At 42.8% G+C, this 21,527-nt stretch overlaps 1 protein-coding gene across 1 annotated transcript in view; it reads right to left on the bottom strand.

Moving 5' to 3' along the window:
* The window catches only part of LOC130483052 (bifunctional heparan sulfate N-deacetylase/N-sulfotransferase 3), an 81,704-nt gene that overhangs the window by 18,666 nt on the left and 41,511 nt on the right, over window positions 1–21,527 (bottom strand). The window contains exons 4-5 of the mRNA XM_056855946.1: window positions 12,472–12,657; window positions 10,387–10,515 (exon numbers count right to left, since the gene is read on the bottom strand). Coding sequence (XP_056711924.1) covers window positions 10,387–10,515; window positions 12,472–12,657 — 315 coding nt within the window. The remainder of the gene's footprint in view (window positions 1–10,386; window positions 10,516–12,471; window positions 12,658–21,527) is intronic.

The raw sequence follows: 21,527 nt of genomic DNA, 5'->3' as shown, positions 1-21,527 counted from the left end.
TTGTGTTCAAGCTCTACATGGAATTAGCTGTATCTGAAGAAGTGAGCTGTGGCTCACGAAAGCTCATACCCTACCAGAGAATATTTTTTGTTAGTCTTTAAGGTGCTACTGGACTCTTGCCCTTTTCTACTACTGCAGACAGACTAACCCGGCTACCCACTGTGAATAATTATGGTATTTTGTGTACATGTGCAGAATTAATTCCATGTAGAGCTTGAACACAACATACAAACTGAACCACAAACTGCAGAGGTTTGTGTAATGAAAAGCCTGGCAACAGCTTGCAAAATGCAAATGTCCTTAGAACAGGCTGACTGAATTATCTCAAGGTCTGAATTCTTTCAAGAGCTAACTAACTTACCCTGGTCTTGTCCTTGAAGGGAGAAGAACAGAGTCATTCTTCACTATCTGCCAGAAAGGTGTATCTGAAATTACCCTTCCTGATTCAGCTGCCAGCTGTCAGCTGCTCATATCTCAAGAGCAGAAAAGTCCTGCTATTCTCAAATCTTGAGAAGGTCTACTCAAAGACCTCAAGGCTATAAGTGCAGTAAGCTTCTTGCTTTCTATAACCTTGCTGAAGGCTATGTTTCCTACTGACCAGATGGTTACATGTTACAATGTGAGCAATAATTGTGTTTTATGATTTATATAGTTATATATTGTATTGTAGATTTCTAAATAGTCTCATTTAATGCGTACTGTACTGAAGATGAGAATGATATGAAAATTGAGTATATGGAGTGATCATGGAGCTCAGAAATGATTGTTTATACTTTAAGCAAAATAGACTGAAAGGAAGCCCATATTTGGTCATGGGGAGAAGCTAATAACCTGAACAGCTGCAACTGTATATTATTGCACTGCTCATGTTATCTGAAAGTGGGGCGGAAGATATCCCTCCTGATGGTAAAATCAACACTCTTAATGAGTCTGAAACAGTATAAATACAGCCACAGTAAGCCCAGAGAATCAGAACCTTCCAAAAGCTCTCAAGAAAAGGCTGACTGGTATGTATGGCTTAAATACATTACTCTAGACTTTATGAATTAGATACTTTCAACTGAATCAGAATAATTTGACTGTTAATTTTTAGAAGTTGGATTTTGTAACTGAATAGTATGTAAGACTTGCTTGCTTTTACTTCATACATTGTAAATACATACATTGTACTTTGACAAGAGTTTTTATAGAAGTGTTAAAGACTTGATAATCTGCATTTACACATATTTTACTAGAAGTATATCAATAAAAAGACTTGCTTTTTAAAAGTAGGTAAAGTTGTTGAGTCCTGCTTACTCAATGACTGGCTGAATAAGATAACTTCACTTCTCAGTAAGTGATACATTCTAAGAGCCTGTCATCTGAACAGCACGACCTGCTTCATTGCTAGGGGCGCCAACCACACAAAGCTGGATTTTTTCATCTCCTCCCTCCTGCTTGCAGCCAACTAAATTCCCTGTAATTCTGCTTGTTGGGGCCAGGAGGCAAAGCAGAGGACTGCAGTAAGGGGGGAGATCAGTGAAAATGGCTTCCCTTCATCTGCCAACAGAAACGTTGTTCCACTGGCATAGCCGTTGTTACACCAATGAAATGGCACTTTAGGACCCAACCCTATAGCCGAAGGAGGGAAGACAGTTACACCTCTCTACCCCACACATTTCCCCCTCTATCAACCCCAGATTGTTCAGCTGCCTGTCTAATATTTTTGTGTCAATACTCTCATCCTCTCAGACTCACTGGCTTGTGTCCTGTGGCATGCATGTATACAGCACAGCTTATGGAGTACGACCTTTACTGCTTACCCCTGCTGCTGCAAGCCCAGATTTTCCAAGTTCTGTTCCTGGTGTCCAGGGAACCCATGAAGAACAGAGGGGCAAAGTGAGGGGGGTCTAGTAGAAGGGAAAATTGGCAGAAATCCCATCCCCACTGTTGGAGGTACCCTTGCATTATTGGGAATGGATTGGGCAACTGTAGATGCAAAGATGTCCCATCAGATCAGCTCCAAGCAATTCTAGCCAACTCATATTTTCAAGCTGTTAAATTTATTCCTTATTTTTTTTGTCATAGGCCTAATTCTGCCATTAGATTTCCCTCCTGTTGTTTTTATAATAAGAGCAGGAGTAACATCATGTAAACTAGTGCAGTAAACTGAGTGCTTTTAAAAACAACAGCAAAGATGATTGATGATTAATGAATATGTTTCTATTGGATGCTAGAAGCAAAGCGCTTTCAGTTTAATACAGTGTTGTTATTTTAGTTGCAGTACAAACGTTTTACAGGCCACAAGAGTCTGTTTAACTTTCAGACCATCTATTTTCCAATTAATTTTGCATTGTGTACACTATGTATGCAGGTCCCTGATACTGTCTCCATATTACTCAGAAGAGTTCAGTCTCAGGTATTCTGAGACATTGTAGCAGCTGTTCCTGCTCCATTAGACTCACAAAGTGACAGAATAATGAATTAGGTTTCTATCTGTGCTTGAATATATTTTCTTAAATTGGTGAAGAGAATTTTTTTTTTTAAGTTCAGTGGCATTTTAAAAGGCCTATATTTAGTCATTTGTAATACAAAGCATCCTGAAACTTCACACTTTTCCTTCAGCATAAGCTGTGGCCTCCCAGTATGCATCAATGACTCTAATTCTCAACATGGCCCTATCTGTGGTGGGTGGGTGGAAAAAAAAACAGCAGCAGGGCAAGGTGACGATTTTTTGCGGGGGTCTCTCCTCCTGGCAAAGAGGAAATAGTGTGGGAAAGGGGAGAGAGGGGAAAGTGAGGTGCCCAGGCCAGCGGCCAGAACTGAACAGAGTTTTCTCAGGGGAAAGGAAGGATAGAAAGACGAAAACAGGATAGAGAAAGGTAGGTTGGCTGGTGGGTGGGAAGGAAAGAAGGAAGCAGGGAAAGGGGGAGAGCTTTAGGGGCTTTCAGGGAAGGAAAAGAGGAAAGAAGGCAAAATGATATCCCTCCACAAGTCCTTGCAGGTCATCCACTTATAGATATCTGTTAGTAAATACATACAACTTAGTTTTTTCCTCCTGAAATGGTATATAGAAATAATCTAATGAAAAAATCCAGAAGGCTTGATCCAGAAAAGAGTGAAGTGCATCCTGCTTACATATTTTCAGCTTTCAGTTGCAACCCCCCCCCCCCCCACACACACACACACTGGGGTATTCTTCACGGTGGATTTTGCTTCACTTTCGAATCGGAGCAAATAATAAACTGATTTAAATATCTTTTTCATGGCAGTGCAGATTCTCCCCCCATCCCAATTTTTCACGGGAGAAACAGCGCACTTCTCTGCACTGCTTACGTCTGCTGCCGCTCATGACTCACTGCTCCAAATCCGCCTAATCCCGCCCACTCTTCCCATGATCCTGCGTGTGTGTGTTTGGGGGGGGGGGCATCCCGAGTGCAGCAAATCCAAGCCAAAACTCCCGTCACCCTTCTGAAGAGGGGCAGCCAGTCTGCTTTGGGTCTCCCTCCTGCCGGTGCGATCCTATGTGTCTGTGTGTTGGGGAGGGGCATCCTGAGAGCGGCAAATCCAAGCCAAAACCCCCATCACCCTTCTGAAGAGGGGCAGCCAGTCTGCTTTGGGTCTCCCTCCTGCCGGTGCGATCCTATGTGTGTGTGTGTGTTGGGGGGGGGGCATCCTGAGAGCGGCAAATCCAAGCCAAAACCCCCATCACCCTTCTCAAGAGGGGCAGCCAGTCTGCTCTGGGTCTCCCTCCAGCCGGTGCGATGCGTGTGTGTGTTGGGGGGGGGCATCCTGAGAGCGGCAAATCCAAGCCAAAACCCCCATCACCCTTCTCAAGAGGGGCAGCTAGTCTGCTCTGGGTCTCCCTCCAGCCGGTGCGATCCTATGTGTGTGTGTGTTGGGGAGGGGCATCCTGAGAGCTGCAAATCCAAGCCAAAACCCCCATCACCCTTCTGAAGAGGGGCAGCCAGTCTGCTTTGGGTCTCCCTCCTGCCGGTGCGATGCTGTTAGAATGGCAACTCCCCCAGCCAATCACCGTTCTTGGGGGAGGAGAAAGGAGACGTCCCGGGGAGCGAAGCAAACATTTCTTCATGGGCATCCGAGCAACAAAATGCTCTTTTACTGGAAAGTACGGCTCAGAAGTGGTTTGGATTGCCTCTCTTTTAAACCGGCTTATTTTGCTCAGTGGGGGAAAACACGGTTCTGCAGTGAATAACCAAAATTTGCCTCCGACGCAAAACAGCGTCGAAACAGCAGCAAATATCCATGAAGAATACCCCACTCTCTTCCCAGAAACATCTGGAGCAGCAGATCATGTTTCTGCCTCAGGCTCCACACTGTCCTGTGGTATAGTATCCTGGATTAGACAGGAATGAAATAAAAGGTTTTCCAAAATTAGGTTAGCATTGTTGGAAGCCTTAGCTGGACTGTTGTTTTCAGCCAGTCAATAAATACCAGTGTCATTTTGTATGCAGTACGGAACAGCATCCCAAATTCTTCAGTAGCATCCATTTCTCTTAGCTTTAAAAGGCCATAGATTTTTTAAAAATGCAGACACCTTGTTAATAGTTACTACTCAAAAAATGCATACCAGAGCTTGTAAGGCCAATACATCTGTGGTGTCCAGGACTGTGGGACCCTAATGAAATACTATTGCAGCTAGGACTTTGTGAAATCACTTGGATGTTCAGGGACAATTACAGCTGGAGAAAATGAACTGGCAATTATTTTTTGATTTGGGGTTTCTGCTATTTTTGAAAAAAGCCAACTGACCAGTCATATCCAGAATAGCGATATGCAACTCAAAAAAACAACCACCACCTGGTATTTTTCAGATCCAGATGTCAGGGAGCTGAAAAATATTGGTATTCCTGGTTTCCAAAGACTAGCTTGGCATTTGGATCTGGGTATTTTTTGGGATTCTGATATTTTTTGGTTCCATTATTCCCTATGGGGAATCTTTCCAGGGGACTGGAGGGGCTGTTTTTAAACTGACAGCAGAAGAGCTACTGGTGCCTGTCCTTTAAATAAACCCAACATTTCAAGTGAATTGGATCAAGAGGAAAAAATTGGACCAATAGGGGGAAAATGTAAAACACAAGAATCAATGCCAATGCAGAACCCAAGAATCACTCAAGCCAAACTGAGTAGGAATGCTGTTGCAAGCCTAACATAAAATCAGAGAATCCTGCCAATGTACAACCCAAGAATTATAGCAATGTTAAACCTGAGACTCTCCTGTGAAAAGCAAACCTGACACGAAGCAACTCAAGTAAAAAAACACAACTTTGCAAAGTCAACCCAAACAGTTTAAAGGGGCATAGTCTAAGACAAATCAACATGGCAATCCCAGGAAGACACAAACTCTCAGGAGTGGGGAGGAGGAAAAAACAGTCCTGGGAGCCTTCAAACGCTGGCTCCCGATACTTCCAGTTAATCCTGAACATTTCTGGGATTTTTCCCATTTACCGATAACCCAGAAAATCCCAGATACCATCTGGAGACCTGAATATATCGGGAAAATACCAGTAAGGTATTTTTCAGATACACATTCACAGTTCAGAAATATCTGAACACACATCCCTAATCCAGAAAGCTCCAGAAAACTCACCCAGCTGATTAAAAGCATTAGCGAAAGTGCATGTTATTAACAGTGACTGAATTTCTTACTACTAACTTTACTTAAAACATCTGCCCAATTTTTCAAAGGAATTAAAATTAAGTCCATGGACAGAATTAAGTAATCAGAACACCTTTAATACTAAATATTCTATCATAAACAGTCTGTAAAATCAGGAATCTAGTCAATTAAACACTTGCTGAAATAAAAGGGTCTGGAAGAGTGAAAAATACTATGATGTTCCGAGTGAGAGGCTACACCATGGTGCTGTGTCCACTACAGAGAAAGCCATTTTGTTGCCTCTCCCTGTGTTATTTGATGGGGAGGTAGACAGGAACTTGAACAGCAACCCCTCTGGATGATTTATTCATTTAAGACATTTATATGGCACCTCTCTGGAGTCCTGCTGGAGGCAGATTACAAGTAAAAAAGCCAGAAAAAAACACCACAAATTATCAACATAAAAAACAAAGCAAGACATTAAAAGCAAGCCATTATAAACCTCTTATCTAAGAGGTTGGGAGGCTTTTATACGGTGGTAGCCTATTTGGGGCTTCAAACATATTCTCCTTCATCCACCTGTCACATATTCTCCACATCAACTTAACATAAATAGCACAAAAACTATCTATAACATATAAGCAATGGCAGAATGGATGTGTATCTGTAGTAGCCAAGATATAATGTGTATGTCAAGGACAGGAAACAAACAGTGTGAAACAAAAAGAAGCAAAAATATTCCCCTAGATTTATAGTCAGGTGTGTTTGTATGTTGAACTCAACTTGCCCCTTGGATATAATTGCTCTTATACGGGCTCAGAGAGACTGATAATGTCTTCCTGTCATGTTTTATTGGAAAGTCTTAGAAAACAAATATACTACTCAATGGCAGTAGTCTGTTTCTGCTTCTATCCAGTTCAAACCCTAAATGTTTCTTTTCTTTATCATTTACAAGAAGCCCTTAGGAGACTGGGAGCATCTCATCTTTGGAAACTCTGAACAGAAGCATGATTCTATTAACCCAAGATATATATTTAACAGTGCTGACAAAGCTGGCTGGATGCAATGTCTTGGGAGATTGAATGGTTGTAATCAAACTGAGATACTTGCTTGGGAAAAGAATTGTTGCTGACACTGACATTCATACTGCAAAAACATGACTACATTTTTAAAGTATTCCTCCTTTTGGGGAGGGGTCCCATATATGTTTGCCCCCAAAGTACATCACTGGGAGAAAACTCTGAAAAGCATTAGGTAGACTAAGTGTGCAGACCCCTTTCTCACTTGGCAACCCCTTAAAAAGCTTGGGTGATATAAATAATTGGGGAGGGGAAAGCAAAGAGGAATCTTGACCTCAGTAAGACCAATCTGTGTTTAATTGCAGTGGCCGAAAGGTAAGACTACAGGAAAAACTCAGAACATGGTGGTTGTATACGTTTACGCTAAGGTTGCCAGCGTCCAGGTGGGACCTAGGGGTCTCCTGGAATTAAACTGACTCCTAGACTACAGAAATCAGTTGCCCTGGAGAAAATGGCTGCTTTGGAGGGGGGACTCTATGGCATTATACCCTGCTGAGGTCTCTCCCCTCTCCAAACCCTGCCCTCCCCGCTCCACCCCAAATATCCAGGAATTAGCAACCCTAATTTACATGTATAGCAAGTCTATAACCAGCATGGAGGACAGTCATTTTACTCTAGTAGCTTTCAGTATAAAGATAATTTCTTCTCTGAAGTATGCAGAAATCCAACTCTTCAGTAACTCCCATAGTAAGTGGCAAAACCAGAACGATTCTGTAAACCTGTTTTGATTCATGGAAAATACAGATTCACAAATCTGTGTGAATAACTACCTACATGGAGGAACAAGATGCAATCTTGAAACATACCCCTGTGATATACATGATGCATACTTCTGGGATTTCTTTCTATCTGTGCCCTTTGAACCTTCCTCTTGAAATGCCATTGAAAAATGAAACTTCAAAGACTTACTGGATATCAATAATTGTTTTTCTGAGAACGTAACTCTACTTGGATCCCAAAGTGTCGTTTTCCATTTTGGATACCAGAGCAGTCTTGTGCTTTCATGTGTCCTTGTGATACCCAACAATTACCAAAACAGCAAGAGAATGATCAGAGTCAGAAAAAACTTTGGGAACAAGAAAGTATTGTTTGGAGAAGGCATACCTGTAAGAGCATAGGGAGATTTTAACAGAGTGATGGTTTCCAAACACTATAGAGCAGTGGTTCCCAACTGGTGGTCCGCGGACCCCCAGGGGTCCGCGAGAACTAAACCAGGGATCCTCGAAACAAAGTTTACCACCAGGGGTCCGGCACGCAGCTCTCTCCCTCTCTCTCAGTTGAGCTGCGGCCGCGGCTGAGGGGCAGTGTGTGAGGTAAAGTGCCCGCCTCCTCCTCCTCCCCCCTTTCCCTCTCCTCACAGCGCGGCCGGGTTTTGCACACGGCGCTCGAGGGCCGGCGGCACCAAGGCGGGCGGCGGCAGCAGCCAATCAGCGGGCAGGATTTTCCCGCTGGTTTTGGCTGGTGGAGGAGGCCGAGGCGCTGAGGACGGGCGGATGGCAGGCTCCCCGGGGAGTGAAGGTAGGAAGGAGCCCAGGTGGCGGCAGCGAGGAGGAGGAGGTCTTGGATTTGCCTTCTCGTGGCGATCCTCCTCGGCCTCCACCCCATTCCCTCTTTATACGGCTGTGTCTTCTCCCCCTCGCTCGTCCTCCTATCTCCCAGCCGTTTGTGGGGAGGTTTTGCCTTGGATTTGCCACTCAAATGCACGTTTTCCCCATCCAGATTCTCAAAACTGTGCATGGGGGGGTTATTGGCCATTTGTGAATGGGAGGTTTTGCCTTAGATTTGCCTTTCAATAAAAAGTTGTTTGTATCATTGAAAGCTCTGCTATTGTGTTTTTCTTTTAAGGCAAAAGATGTTAACATATGAGTTGTTTTTTCTAAACTAAAACCTCAGTATTCAGGTTAAATTGCCGCATTGGCACTCGGAATTTTTATTTTGAACCTTGGGGTCCCTGCACCGAACAAAAAAGTTCTAGTGGTCCCTGGTCAAAAAAAGGTTGGGAACCACTGCTATAGAGGCTAAACTTGAGAGATTCCATGTAACCTACAATAGGCTGGCCAGTGGCCAGAATGCATTTAGTAGAGACCACCTCCTTAAAGAGTTATGTTATTTCATTTCATTAGGAAGTCCCATAATAGCCTTGTTGGGGTGATCCAGATAACTGATGAAGGGCCTATGTCTCTTTGAATCCACGGAACACTAAAGTATTTCCTAACTTGTTTCATTTCTAATTCACTGAAGGAGGAGATCATGGTAACCACATACTTCACTGAGGATTTACATCTTCCTCCCATTACGATAGTGTGTTGGCCCAAGGAAGGAAGGAATTTAAAAGGCAGTGTAGCTCTTACTGTGGATGAACAAGCATACACAGTCACAGAAAAATTACCACAGTGCCATCAAAATGGAAATCCTTCAGTGGTAATACTAGTATCACTGACTTGAAAATGAAGAAATATCAGCATGGCAATCAGTCTTGCTAAGAATAATGCAATATGGAGGTATATTGTCACCTGAAGTGCCAAAGAGAGTCATGCCAAAATAAAAATAAAATAGGTAGTATTAATTACCTAAGCAGGCAAAAACACATTAAACAACCTGGGCTCTGAGTAAGTCAAAAGAGATAATTGTCAGGAAGAGACATGAAGTAATATTAAGAAAGCTGTCGGAAGGAAGGAAGGAAGGAAGGAAGGAAGGAAGGAAGGAAGGAAGGAAGGAAGGAAGGAAGGAAGGAAGGAAGGAAGCCTTACTTAAACATTCAGTGCATACAGATATGAAGAGGAAATGAAACTATGAAATATTAAAAGAATGCAGATGACACTACATTCCCTCTCTGGAGAAATGTAGAACAGGAAAGGCTTTTCAACTGAGAAAGCCAACAGTTGAAAAAATAATTGAGGAAAAGATGTCGCCTTCTCCTGATATAAAGGACAAAATCTCTTCACAGCTTTATGAGGTAGAAGGATCACTCCCTCCACTGCCTACACTCTTTCTGAGAGTTTCCATCAAGTGACGGGTCTGGAGGACCCACATGGAACCACTTTTGGAAGAACAAATAGGTTCAGGTAAGAAATTTGGTCATTCCTAGCTGAATTAAGTGAAAAAATAAATTACGTACACTAGCATTGCCATCTCTGAATGGGTAGGCTAAATCATTGGCTACAATTAATAATAAGATGAGTTTACCAGTTGAATGAAAAGCATTTCTGCTGCTTTCAAATACTAAATACTCTGGCTCTACAGGTTTAAGTAAAAGTACAGAAGGGTTACCACCATTTTATTAACAGTAAGCAATATGGAGCTGCCCTGACCTGGATAGCCCAGGCTAACCTGATCTCATCAGATCTCAGAAGCTAAGCAGGGTCAACCCTGGCAAATATTTGAATGGGAGACCTCCAAGGAATACCAAGGTCATGATGTGAAGGCAGGCAATGGCAAATCACCTCTGAATGTCTCTTGCCTTGAAAACCCCACCAGAGGTTGCCATATGGCAGTTGTGACTTGAGGCAAAAATAAAAACTAAATCCTAGGATTATTAAATTTTACAATACAAGCAGAATGCTTGACCTCAAACATATAAAAAATGGACCCACTAAAGAAAAATATTATGAAAACTGTAAACGCTTAGAACTCCTTTGACTATTGCATTTAAAATAGCTCACTGGTTATCATTTTATCAAGTTGTTTAAAAATAGCTTAGGTACTTACTGGGTTGAGAACAACGGTGAAAAAAAGTTCTCCTCCCTGTATACTCTTGTTTAGTTCTTTAGGGCCTCCAGGGTATTCCTTGTAGAAAATAGTATGGGTAAAAAGACCACAGGTTTGTCGAGGAAGAACCTGTATAAAAACAGGACAGTCAGGCCTGAAGCACTACAATAAAGTGAAGCACTACAGAGTTCAACTGCATGTAATGGAAGGACGTAACGTGTTTAACTCTCCCACTGCAATCAGTAAGACTTAAATGTGCTTAGTTCTGTTATATCTTTCTGTACAGGAAAATGCGGAGAAGCTGCATGCTCATAATACCATACCAACAACTGGCACCACATCATGTGCCAGTGCATCACTGCGCAAAGAACACAGCTTTGCTGGAATGCTTCTCAATTTATCTTTGGTTATGCCTTTAATTGACATGTGTTAATTGTATCTGTAAGTTAATAAACAAGCATTCATTTATTTCTTAACACATTTGAATGTTTTGCCTCCATTTTCTTGCCAATGCTATTTAATATAAACCCCCTGAATTAGATCATCTGTAGCTTTGAAATAGGGCTTCATGAGCACATAACACTCAGCCATCTCTACCATTAAATAAATCCTCAAAAGCCTGCCCTTCAAGCTGACAGATCAAGGGCTCACTCGGTTCCAGTAGTGGAGAACCATATTAATTTTTTGGCTCCCGCAAATTATCTCTATGCCTTAGATTACCCCAAATATCGGAGAGCCTTTACTTCGGCCCACTTTAATGCCCTCCCATCTGCTCTTCTTAAAGGGAGATATGACCGTCTCCCTTATGAACTCCGTCTCTGTCCATGTCAATCTGGAATGGTGGAAACAGTTGAACAAGTTCTTTTACACTGCCCATTTTATCAAGACATACGTAAAATGTTCATCGATCCAATTTTGTCTAGCTTCCCAGATAGAGATAGAGTTAGCCACACTACTTTGTTATTAGATGATCGTGTTAAAGATATTACCTATCAGTTTGTGAGATTCTGTGCCAGGGCATGGGTAATAAGGCAGAAGACGCTGTCATAATGTCTTTTATGTTAAACAGACCATTTTACCAAGAGTTGTTGTAACTAAATTTTCATTTTACTTGATCAAATACTAGACATTTTTAAATTATTTATTACGGTATGTTTCTTTTTGTGTAAGCTGGTCTTTGACCGTAATAAATAAATGATGATGATGAAATCCTCAAAAGCAGGTCACCTGTTCCTAGGCCAAAGCATATGGATGCTGTGGTGAGTGGATGAGGGTGAACAAGAAGAAAATGAACCCAGATACGACAGAAGGGATGCTGGTCCGGAAAAGTGTTGTTCTGGATGGAGAAATCTGCCAACTTCACAGTGGGTTTGGCTGTCTTTAGCTAATCAGTGAAAAGTCTGTGGATGCTCATGGATCCAACCCTGAGATGGATAAATTGGCAGGAGCAGCTTGGCCACGCACTGTCTTCCCTTCTTAACTCAGCTGATCTATCAATGCTGATTCATATTTTCCTTAATCTCTAGACTGGATTGCTGGAAAACATTCTATACAAAGCTACCCCTGAAGACAACTTGGAGGCTTTAGTTGGTATCAAATACTATTGCCTGTTTGCTTATAGGCAATATTCGTATTACTTGTCAGTGGTGGCTCAAAAGCTTCTGGCTTATTTAAAAAAAATAAGGATGGGGTTTTAGACATACAAGATGATGACTATCACAAACAGCATGATACTGGTGAAGAAATACTAAATGTGTTGGTGGAATTGGTGGGGGAAGATTCTATGATCCCTATTTCCAGTTGTCCCCCCAGAACAGGTTTGTTGTTTGCACTTGGTTCCAACAAAGGACTGCATAATCAGACACTGTCATGCTGATCAGAAGAAAAGCTTAAAAATACTGACTTCCGATAGCCGCAGCTTGTCAAAAATAATGACTATGCCTGACATATGTGCTACAGACAATGTGAACTTTCAGTACTCTGAGCTAATATAACATTTGTTTTCTTTTGAAATTGCTCACAAAAAATGGGAAAGTAACAGGGACATACAAGATCAGAAAAAGACACACACACACACCAGCTTACCATGATGCTTTTGTGGATGAAGCCCCTTCTGTACCGGGCAGGTTTCAAATGTGGATACTCTTCGGTGCTGGTGATTTTAATATTCCAAACTTTCTTCCATGCGTCATAAAGCTGAACGTGAACAGGGTAGACACCAGAATGGTGAGGGGCCACAGCATATCCCATATCAGTTGGAATACCATGTTCCTGGAAAAAAGAAGAGCCTAGAAAGCTAAATCAATCAAAGCCAATTTGTGACTGCGTCCACCATGCATACATTTGAAAGCGTGAAGTATGATTGTAGTATTTTACACAGCCAGTGACAATGTCAGTGATAGCTAGAATGCCCTTCGCTTGCTGTCAGAAACTTTAAAAAAGTAGGCACCAATCAAATTGCAGCAATGAGGGAATTCCACAGGTGATGCTACAGAAAAGGCCCCACCTCACTGCAGCAGATGACTACACGGAGAGAAAGGCCTCTATTCACAGTGAAGTGTCTTTAGGGGCAAGTCTGAGTCACAAAAGAATGTGAAAATTTCGGAAAATGTAATGTGTGAACTTGCTAAAAGTTATAAGTTGTAAAATTTTATTTGCTTTATATCTGTATGAATACATGGAGATATCCTGCAATGCCTATCTGTTGGCCCTGATAGTGTTATTCTTCCAATGGATGGTCTTTCCTGTTCTGACTCTTACGTATATAGAAGAGGAGCAAAAAGAGTTTCAAAAAAACAAAAACAGTTTGGTCTGATTTTTGTCAGTTTGACTCATTCAGATTCTTTCTTCACAAAGGGCAATATTTTTATAAAGCCTTCCACATTGACTCTGATTAACACAGGGTAATTCTTCATCTAGGATACTTCTTTTGCAAACTTAAATATAATATTTTATGATCTTTGCAATTTCCTTTCTTTTGGTCAACCAATCTTAACCTAACTCCCATTCAACAATAATCTGATCCATGTTTCTCTTTCGTTGGGAGGCTCTTGTGTTGCTGGTAGTTTCTCATTAAGGACATCCATCTGCTGACATCCCAATGACCCTCCATGAGTAACTTGTTAATTTCTACAGACTTATGTGGCTTATTTTTTGTAAGTCCTGGATAAACACCCACATGCTTTAATAATGGCATAAGAGTTTCCTCCAAATTCTTAATCCTTTCCCCCCCAATTTAATTTAAGACTTAAAATGAAGACTTCTCTGTAATTTTAAATCTCTACTTTTCCCCACTTCACTAAATTGTTGGTCTTTTTTGCTAATTCCTATGTGCATATATAAGCAATTTCTAAATTCTGCTTTAAAGTAACATTCCTGAACTCTTCCCGGTCAGCCTACTAATTTATATCAAATACTTCAATAATGAAAAGAGCCTTGGCTACTTACCGTGAAGGCTTCTTCTGCTCAGAGGGACGAAGGGCATCTTCATTATGGGTGTTTCCTTTTCCTCTTATCTCGGGAGGCAGGAACCAAATATTTAAATTTTTCTGACCTCTGAGGGTAAACGCCCCCTTGTGATCAGTTAAAGACTTTTCGAGCCTTATATATTTAAGATAGACTGAAGAAACATGTTAGTTATAATTCTATACAAGAAATAAGTTCCTAATAAACATTAACGATGAACCTTTAGGATAACTATAAGTCATGAACCAACAAACAGCATTTAACTTGAATTGAATGTCAACTGGAAGTTAGATGTAACCATGATTACCTGTAATTTTATTTTATTTGTTTTATTTATATTTTACTGACGTCTGGGCGGGCAAGATGCCCTTCGTCCCTCTGAGCAGAAGAAGCCTTCATGGTAAGTAGCCAAGGCTCTTTCTCGCTCAGAGGGAGAAGGGCATCTTCATTATGGGACATACAAGAGCTGTCCCCCGCCCTTGGGAGGGTTAGACGTCCTGAAGTATATTTTGCAGTACTCGTCTGCCTAAGGCGGCATCTGCTGACAAGTATAGATCTAATTTGTAGTGTCTCACAAATGTGGACACCGAGGACCAAGTTGCGGCCTTACATATCTCTTCCATAAAGCACGGCAGTCGAAGGCTGCTGAAGTAGCCGCACTTCTTCCCAAGTGGGCAGTAACGCCCGCAGGAGCAGGTAGGTTACTTATTCTATAAGCCTGTGTTATGTATAAGGTGATGGTCTTACTAATGGATGCCTTGGACATATGCTTGCCCTTGTCAGGTGGTGAGATATGAACGAATAAGGAGTCAGAGTTCCTAATAATTTTAGTAAGATAAATGTAAACAGGTAGTGCCCTTCTTAGGTCTAGCTAGTGCCAGGCCTTCTCCTTAGGATTCTTGGGGTTAGTGCAGAAGATGTAAGCACTATGTCCTGCTCCCTGTGAAACTTGCAGCTACATTTTGTCCTATCTCAGTAATTGGTTCGAATGGTAGTTGTGTGAGTGCTGTCAAAGCTGTGTGCAGGCTCTAGTTGTGAACCTGTGTCTAACAGGAGGAGCTAAATAACTGACGCCCCTTAGAAAGGCTTTTATGTGATGGTGTTTGGTTAAGCGGTATCCAGATACCTTGGGTACTATGGTAGCTATAGATGCCAGTTGCCTTTGTAGAGTGCATGTAGCTAGCCCTAAGCTCTGTCCCTCCTGATGGCTTCCTTGTTGTCAATATGGTAGTGACGGCCACCGGGCTATAACCTAGGGCTATAAGTCATCTCCTTTCAGTGCCCATGCGGTCAGTTTGTACCACCCTGGATTGGGATGGCATATTGGGTCTTGTAGAGGGAGATCTTGTCTGTCTGGAAGTCTCCAATGGTTCTGTATGGACATCTGAATTATAGATGGGAACCACGGTCGTCGCAGCCAATATGGAGCTATGAATCTGACTGATGCTTTTTGAAGTCATACCTTTCTCAATACCCTTGGAGGGAGGGGGGAAACCCGTACAGTAGGTCGTGTGGCCCTGGTGACATTAAGAGGTCCATTTGTTCCGCCCCCTGTTGACGGTACATGGAATAGTACCTTGGCAGCTGGTGGATGATGCTGGATGCAAACAGATGAATCTGTGGCGTGCCGAATCTCTGAGTAATAAGTTGAAAGACCTCTGGATGTAGAGACCATTTTGCCTCGCTGATGTCCTGTCTGCTGAGCCAGTCTGCTTGTATGTTGACTGTGCCCTGAATATGTTCCGCTGATTTTGATGAGAGGTTGTACTCGGCCCAAGGAAAAATGTAGTCGCTTCTGAGGATCGTCCTGATTTCTAGGGCACTGATGTGAAGATTCTGTTCTTGATGGTCCATGTTGCTTGAGCCATTGTCCCTTGAGTGTGGCTTCCCAACCTGATAGACACGCGTCCGTGAAGATTTGAATTGGTGTTGGACGGAGATACCAACTTCCTTTCGTCAAATTCTGAGACTGAAACCATCATACTAGTCTTGATCTGACTTCCTCGGTCAGGATGAGATTTCTGTCACTTCTTCCTTGGTATGTCTCTTTGGTACGGACTTAAGAACCATTGAAGAGGTCTTGCTCGTAAGCGTGCCCCTTGAACTGCGGGAATGCATGCAGACATGTGACCCTTCAGTTTGGTCAGGGACATTAGAGAAGGCGACCGGGAATTAATTGCTTTCTTTGCTAGAGATGAAATGTTGTGGATTTTTGTCCACTGGAAGGTATAAGGAGTTTGTCAGTGTGTCTATGTCCATCCCCCATCTCTCTCAATCGTTGGGATGGAACTAAGTGGGTCTTTCTGAAGTTGATTATGACCCGTGTTCTGTTAACCTCTTCAGAACTCTCTCTGAATGATCTATGCTGTGCTAGTTTGAGCTTGCGCAAATCAGAATGTCGTCTGAGAAGGGTGCATTCTCACGCCCTCCTTGCGCAGAGATGTGACTGGTGTGTCCAGAACTTTGGTGAATACTCGAGGAGGGGCGATGATAACCCGAATCGTAAGGCCCTGAATCGGAAGAGGTGTCCCTTGTACGGGAACCGAAGGAAACAACAATGTGCCGGGTGTATTAGAATGTAAGAAAATGCTTTTCACTGAGGACCTGTGTGACTGACTTTAGTGTCTCCATCCTGAAGCGTTTAATGGGATAATCTGTTCAGAAACTTGAGGTCTAGGATGGCTTTCCATCCGCCGCCTTTGTTGGGAACAGTAAAGAATACTGAATAGATTCCCAATGTATGCTCTAATGGTGAGACTGGCTCCATCGCCTTGATGTCTAAGAGGCCTCTGAAGTTCTATGGATTTTTTTTTTATTATTATTTTATTTTTTGGGGGGGAATGTTGGAGATATTACTAGTCGATGTGAAGGAGTGTAAGAAAAACTCTATCTGATAGCCTTGTGAGATAATGTTTGTGACCCAGAGGCCTGGTTGGGAGGTGACCACTGACGGTGTAATAGGCTGAGCCTGCCTTCCACTGACTGGTGGCTGGCGTCACTGTTTGGTTGGGCGGTCGGGTTTATCCCCTTTATTGCCCTGGAAGGTGGAGGATTTTGGAGATTTATTGAATCGTCCTCCTTTACTAAAGGAGCTGCGATTCTGGTTCCGGTGGTTTCTAGGTTGATCAGGTCTGTATCTTTGAAGTATATGGTATGCACGAAAGGACATAGAGGGAGTGATCCCTTGGATTCCTTGCGTAGAAACTTGTCTTTGGTCTCCACTGATATGGGGACCAAATTGTCTCCAAGCAAGGTCTTTCCCTGATACAGGAAGCCCATAATAACCAATTTTGATCTATATACTCCGCTTGCCAGAGGCGTACCCAGAGAGCCTTTCTGGCAGCTGAGGCTGTGGCTAGTGTTCTAGCTGCATATGACATGTTATCTAAGGAGGAATCAGCTAGAAAGAATACCACTCTCGAAAACATGGATGACATGGTATCTAAGGTATAATCAGCTGGAAGGATACCACTCTCAAAAAAAAAAAAAAAAAAACATGGATGCCCTTCTGGCATCTGATGCTGCGGCTAGTGTCCTAGCTGCATATGGCATGGTATCGAAGTTCGAATCAGTTAGAAAGAATACCACTCTCAAAAAACATGGGTACTCCTGTAAAGGCGTTTCTTTCTTCCTGTGGAAAAAGTTGATATAACTTCCTAGTCCAAATTATTGCCGCTCTGTATACTAGGGCAGATATGATAGAAGCGCTTGATAGTGAGTGCCAAGGCCTCTGAGCATTTATGCCTGCTAACTCTGCCTTCCTATCTGTAGGGTCCCTAATCATGGCAAGGCCATGTAACAAGGTTGAAGGAGTGAAGGCAGTGACAGGTGATTCTACTGAAGGCACTTTTAGAATTTTAGAAGCATCGATAAACCAAATATAAAGGCTTCCTAGAGGCTGTGGAGCATTGTATGGGTGCCATTGGTTTCTCCCGCTCTGCTTTCAACAGAGTTAGAAATAATCAAGCGCTGGCACAAAACCTATCTGGAGTCTTTTCTCCCACTCTGAGTCCTCTGAGAGATCAAGAGTAGCTAGGTTTTTATGCCAATGCAGAAGGAAATCTTCTGCGTTAAATACTATAGACAGTCTGGGTACCAATTGGCAATTTTGGGACCGTGAATTAGCTTTCAGCGCTGCTTAGGCTGGCCAGCACGTACTCTCTTGGTACTACTTGGACTGGTGATCGGCTCACCAGGATCTCAGGCAGAGGTCTTCCACATCACCTACTACCAGAATTGGCCCTCTGCATGCCAAGCCGACGCTCTGCCACTGAGCCACAGCCGTTCCCCTGCTTTGGCTGATATTCTGCCCTTTTAGCAATCAGATTACTGTTTGTGGTGCTGGAGGGTGTGATCCCTACGATCCCTGTATGGATGGGGCAGGATAAGGAGGTTGTACTGCCCTTAAGCCATCTGAGAAGGCGTTTTTAATCAGGGCGGAGAGCTCTGCTCTTACAGGAGTAAAACAGGCTGCATCTATGAGGGGGGGGCGAAGTCACCTTACCGGCAGTCAATGTCTCCGTTGATGCTTCCCGTCCTTGAATAATAATAGGCGAGCCGCCTGAGGACGGAGCATTGTGAGGCAAAAAGGCGAGCCGCCAGCCTCCTTCATTTTCCCCGTTTGTGCAGTGTGGGAGAAGTGGCTATAGCCGCTGTGTTCTCCTGGCTGCTTCCCGTTGCTTCCCGTCCTTGAATAACAATAGGCGAGCCGCCTAAGGACGGAGCACGGCGGGCGAGGCAAAAAGGCGAGCCGCCAGCCTCCTTCATTTCCCCCGTTCATGCTGTGTGGGAGGAGCGGCTACCGCCGCTGTTTTCTCCCGGCCGCTTTCTGTTGCGATCTGGCAGTCGCATCTTTCAGGCGCGGCAGAGCAGCGTGCGTTTTGCAGCAGGCATTTGGCGCACTTGTTAGCGGTCGAGCCAAGCCGTTTGTACTTGCCTGCGCCGTTCTTGCCGCTTTTGCCTTTCCCTTTTGAGTTTTGGTCCTCAGGTCACCAGAGTGACTGTCCGAGGGTTCATCTAATTGTAGTGGTAAGGCCACTAGCAGGCTAGGGTCTAAATTGGCAGGCGCTATATAGCTGTCCTGATGCCGATCCGCCATTTTTTTTTTGGCAGTAAAAGACCCTTCTGAGGAGAATAGGCAGAAAATTAAGACAGTAAATAGAATTGAGTAGTAGATTAGTTAGATTAAGTTTAGGTTTGTTAAAATAAGAATATTTTTAGGTCTAATAAGTAAGGTTAAGGTTTCTCTATTATTTCTGTAGCAGAGAGCTGCTAGAAGGCTGCTCTCCCGTTCAAGGCAGGAAATAGAACTGATCACAAGGGGGCGTTTACCCTCAGAGGTCAGAAAAATTTAAATATTTGGTTCCTGCCTCCCGAGATAAGAGGAAAAGGAAACACCCATAATGAAGATGCCCTTCTCCCTCTGAGCGAGAAACAGGTTTTCTCAAGCAATACTGTGTCTGCTGCAATAGTCAATACAACTGGACTTCCTTGTACCAGCTTCTATGAATACCAGTCTTAAACAAGAGATTATGGGCATATCTAGTGATTAACCACATGTAAGCATAGTATCTAGCCATCAAATCTTAAAGCAGAGAAAAATCCTGTCTTGCAGTCAAATCTTACAGTAAAAAAAAAAAAAAAGTCTTAAAAAAGGTAAAGTTCCCCTGTGCAAGCACCGGGTCATTCCTGACCCACGGGGTGATGTCACAACCAGACGTTTACTAGGCAGACTTTGTTTTACGGGGTGGTTTGCCAGCGCCTTCCCCAGTCATCTTCCCTTTACCCCCAGCAAGCGGGGTACTCATTTTACCGATCTCAGAAGGATGGAAGGCTGAGTGAACCTTGAGCCAGCTACCTGAAACCAACTTCCGTCGAGATTGAACTCAGGTCATGAGCAGAGCTTGGACTGCAGTACTACAGCTTACCACTCTGCGCCACGGGGCTCCTAACCCTGTCTTACTGTCAGATAGGCTCTCTGCAGGCCCCGGATAAGAAACAAGATGGTTCCCCCCCATGGACAAAATGGAGTTTTTGTGCACTCCATTCCTCCCCCTTTTGCCCCCGGTCTCCTGACCAAGATCTGCACCTCAATGGAGACCCGCCCGAGTAATCGCTGATCTGATACCGGGTCCCACAAAACAATGCTGGGAGCCCGGGAAGATCAGCCAGTTAACGCACACATTTATTTCCTGTATGCGTTGCCTTAAGTCGTTACCGGTAGTTCATTTCTGTATTGTTTCTTTGCTTCTATAATCTAATCAACCCCATTGTATTTACCCTATATATGTACCGATACTCCCCCCATGTCTGTATTCTAGCCTTATGTTTCTATGATCTGCTGAACTTGCTGTCTTGCTGAAATAAAACTTAACTTGCTGCACCGTCTGGAGGAAAGTCTTTATTACCAGGAACGCAACGTGTTGTTGAGACCTGACACTTACAAATCTCTAAAAGGTTCCTGTTCCAAATCACAGTGGATAATCTTATGTGAAGACTGCACACGTGCAGAAGTAATTGAAATGGGCAGTCTGACTAGGGCAGGACCATAGTGTAGTGGTAGAGGACACCCCTTGTATGCACAAGATTGTTTGTATCTCCCAATAAAGGTGTCAGGTGTTGGGAAAGACCTGGGAAACTCAAGCAAATGCAGAGTAGACAATACTGATCTGGTACAGGCAACTTGAAATGTTTGCTTAGAATCTCTGAAAATTCAGAGGATGTAAACATTTTAGAAAACCCAACTAGGACGAGAACACTGAGATCTAGACAGATTCTAGGTACGATGATCAGCCTTTGACTTTCAAATATTTGGGGGACGAGGTTCCTGGTAGGGTTTTCCTAGGTATTAAAAAGGAACCCAAAACACAGCCATAACCTACGAACCTTCATTTTCCTTTTAATATACTTCTGTAATTATGTGAGTATACATTGGAACAGAAAATGTTTCACTTCTGTGATTCTTATCCCTAAAAATTGGACAACTTTTACATTTGCACTACAGTAACTATTACAGCTGTGATCCTTTCTTTGTGTATTTAACATAACAGTTTTCGGTGTCCCTCCACAACTAATAGTGAACTTGTGGATCTGAGAGAAAATAAGGAATTTATTTGCAAGATTTTTTTCCTTAGGGTTTTTATAGCTTAATTCCAAATTTGTGATGCTCATTTATCCTGTGTTCTTGTCACTTGTTCATAGGTGGCAGCAGAGTTTAACTTTTAAGATTATAAATATATTACATGTTATGCACATCTTAAACCTTCAACCTCTTATTGTAGTGACTGAAAAAAGATATGCTTTATAAGGATTTTATAAGAAAAAAGATATGATTTATAAACCATATGTTACAACAAAGGCCAGGCGGAAAGAAAAATGTGACATATTGTCATTTCATGTATTTTTTATACAAATATTTATTTTAACGACTGAAATGTCAATGACAACTAGCTTCCTCTTTACTCTCAAGATTTACCAATATGTTCTGGCTAGGATGTAAATAATTCCTAAAATATGCTCTTGAAAATTGCATCACTGAAGGATGATTCAGACATTTATTTGCTTTTCCAGCTGAACTGGGAGCTCATGGTGAGTGACAGATGGCAACTTATCCCAGAAGCTCAGAAAATGTGCCTTTGAGAAGAATTCAGGCCCCCAAAATCTTTCTGATATAACCT

Source organism: Euleptes europaea, chromosome 9, assembly GCF_029931775.1.
Source record: "Euleptes europaea isolate rEulEur1 chromosome 9, rEulEur1.hap1, whole genome shotgun sequence".
Lineage (NCBI taxonomy): Eukaryota > Metazoa > Chordata > Lepidosauria > Squamata > Sphaerodactylidae > Euleptes > Euleptes europaea.
This window is presented reverse-complemented; position numbering and strand designations above follow the sequence as displayed.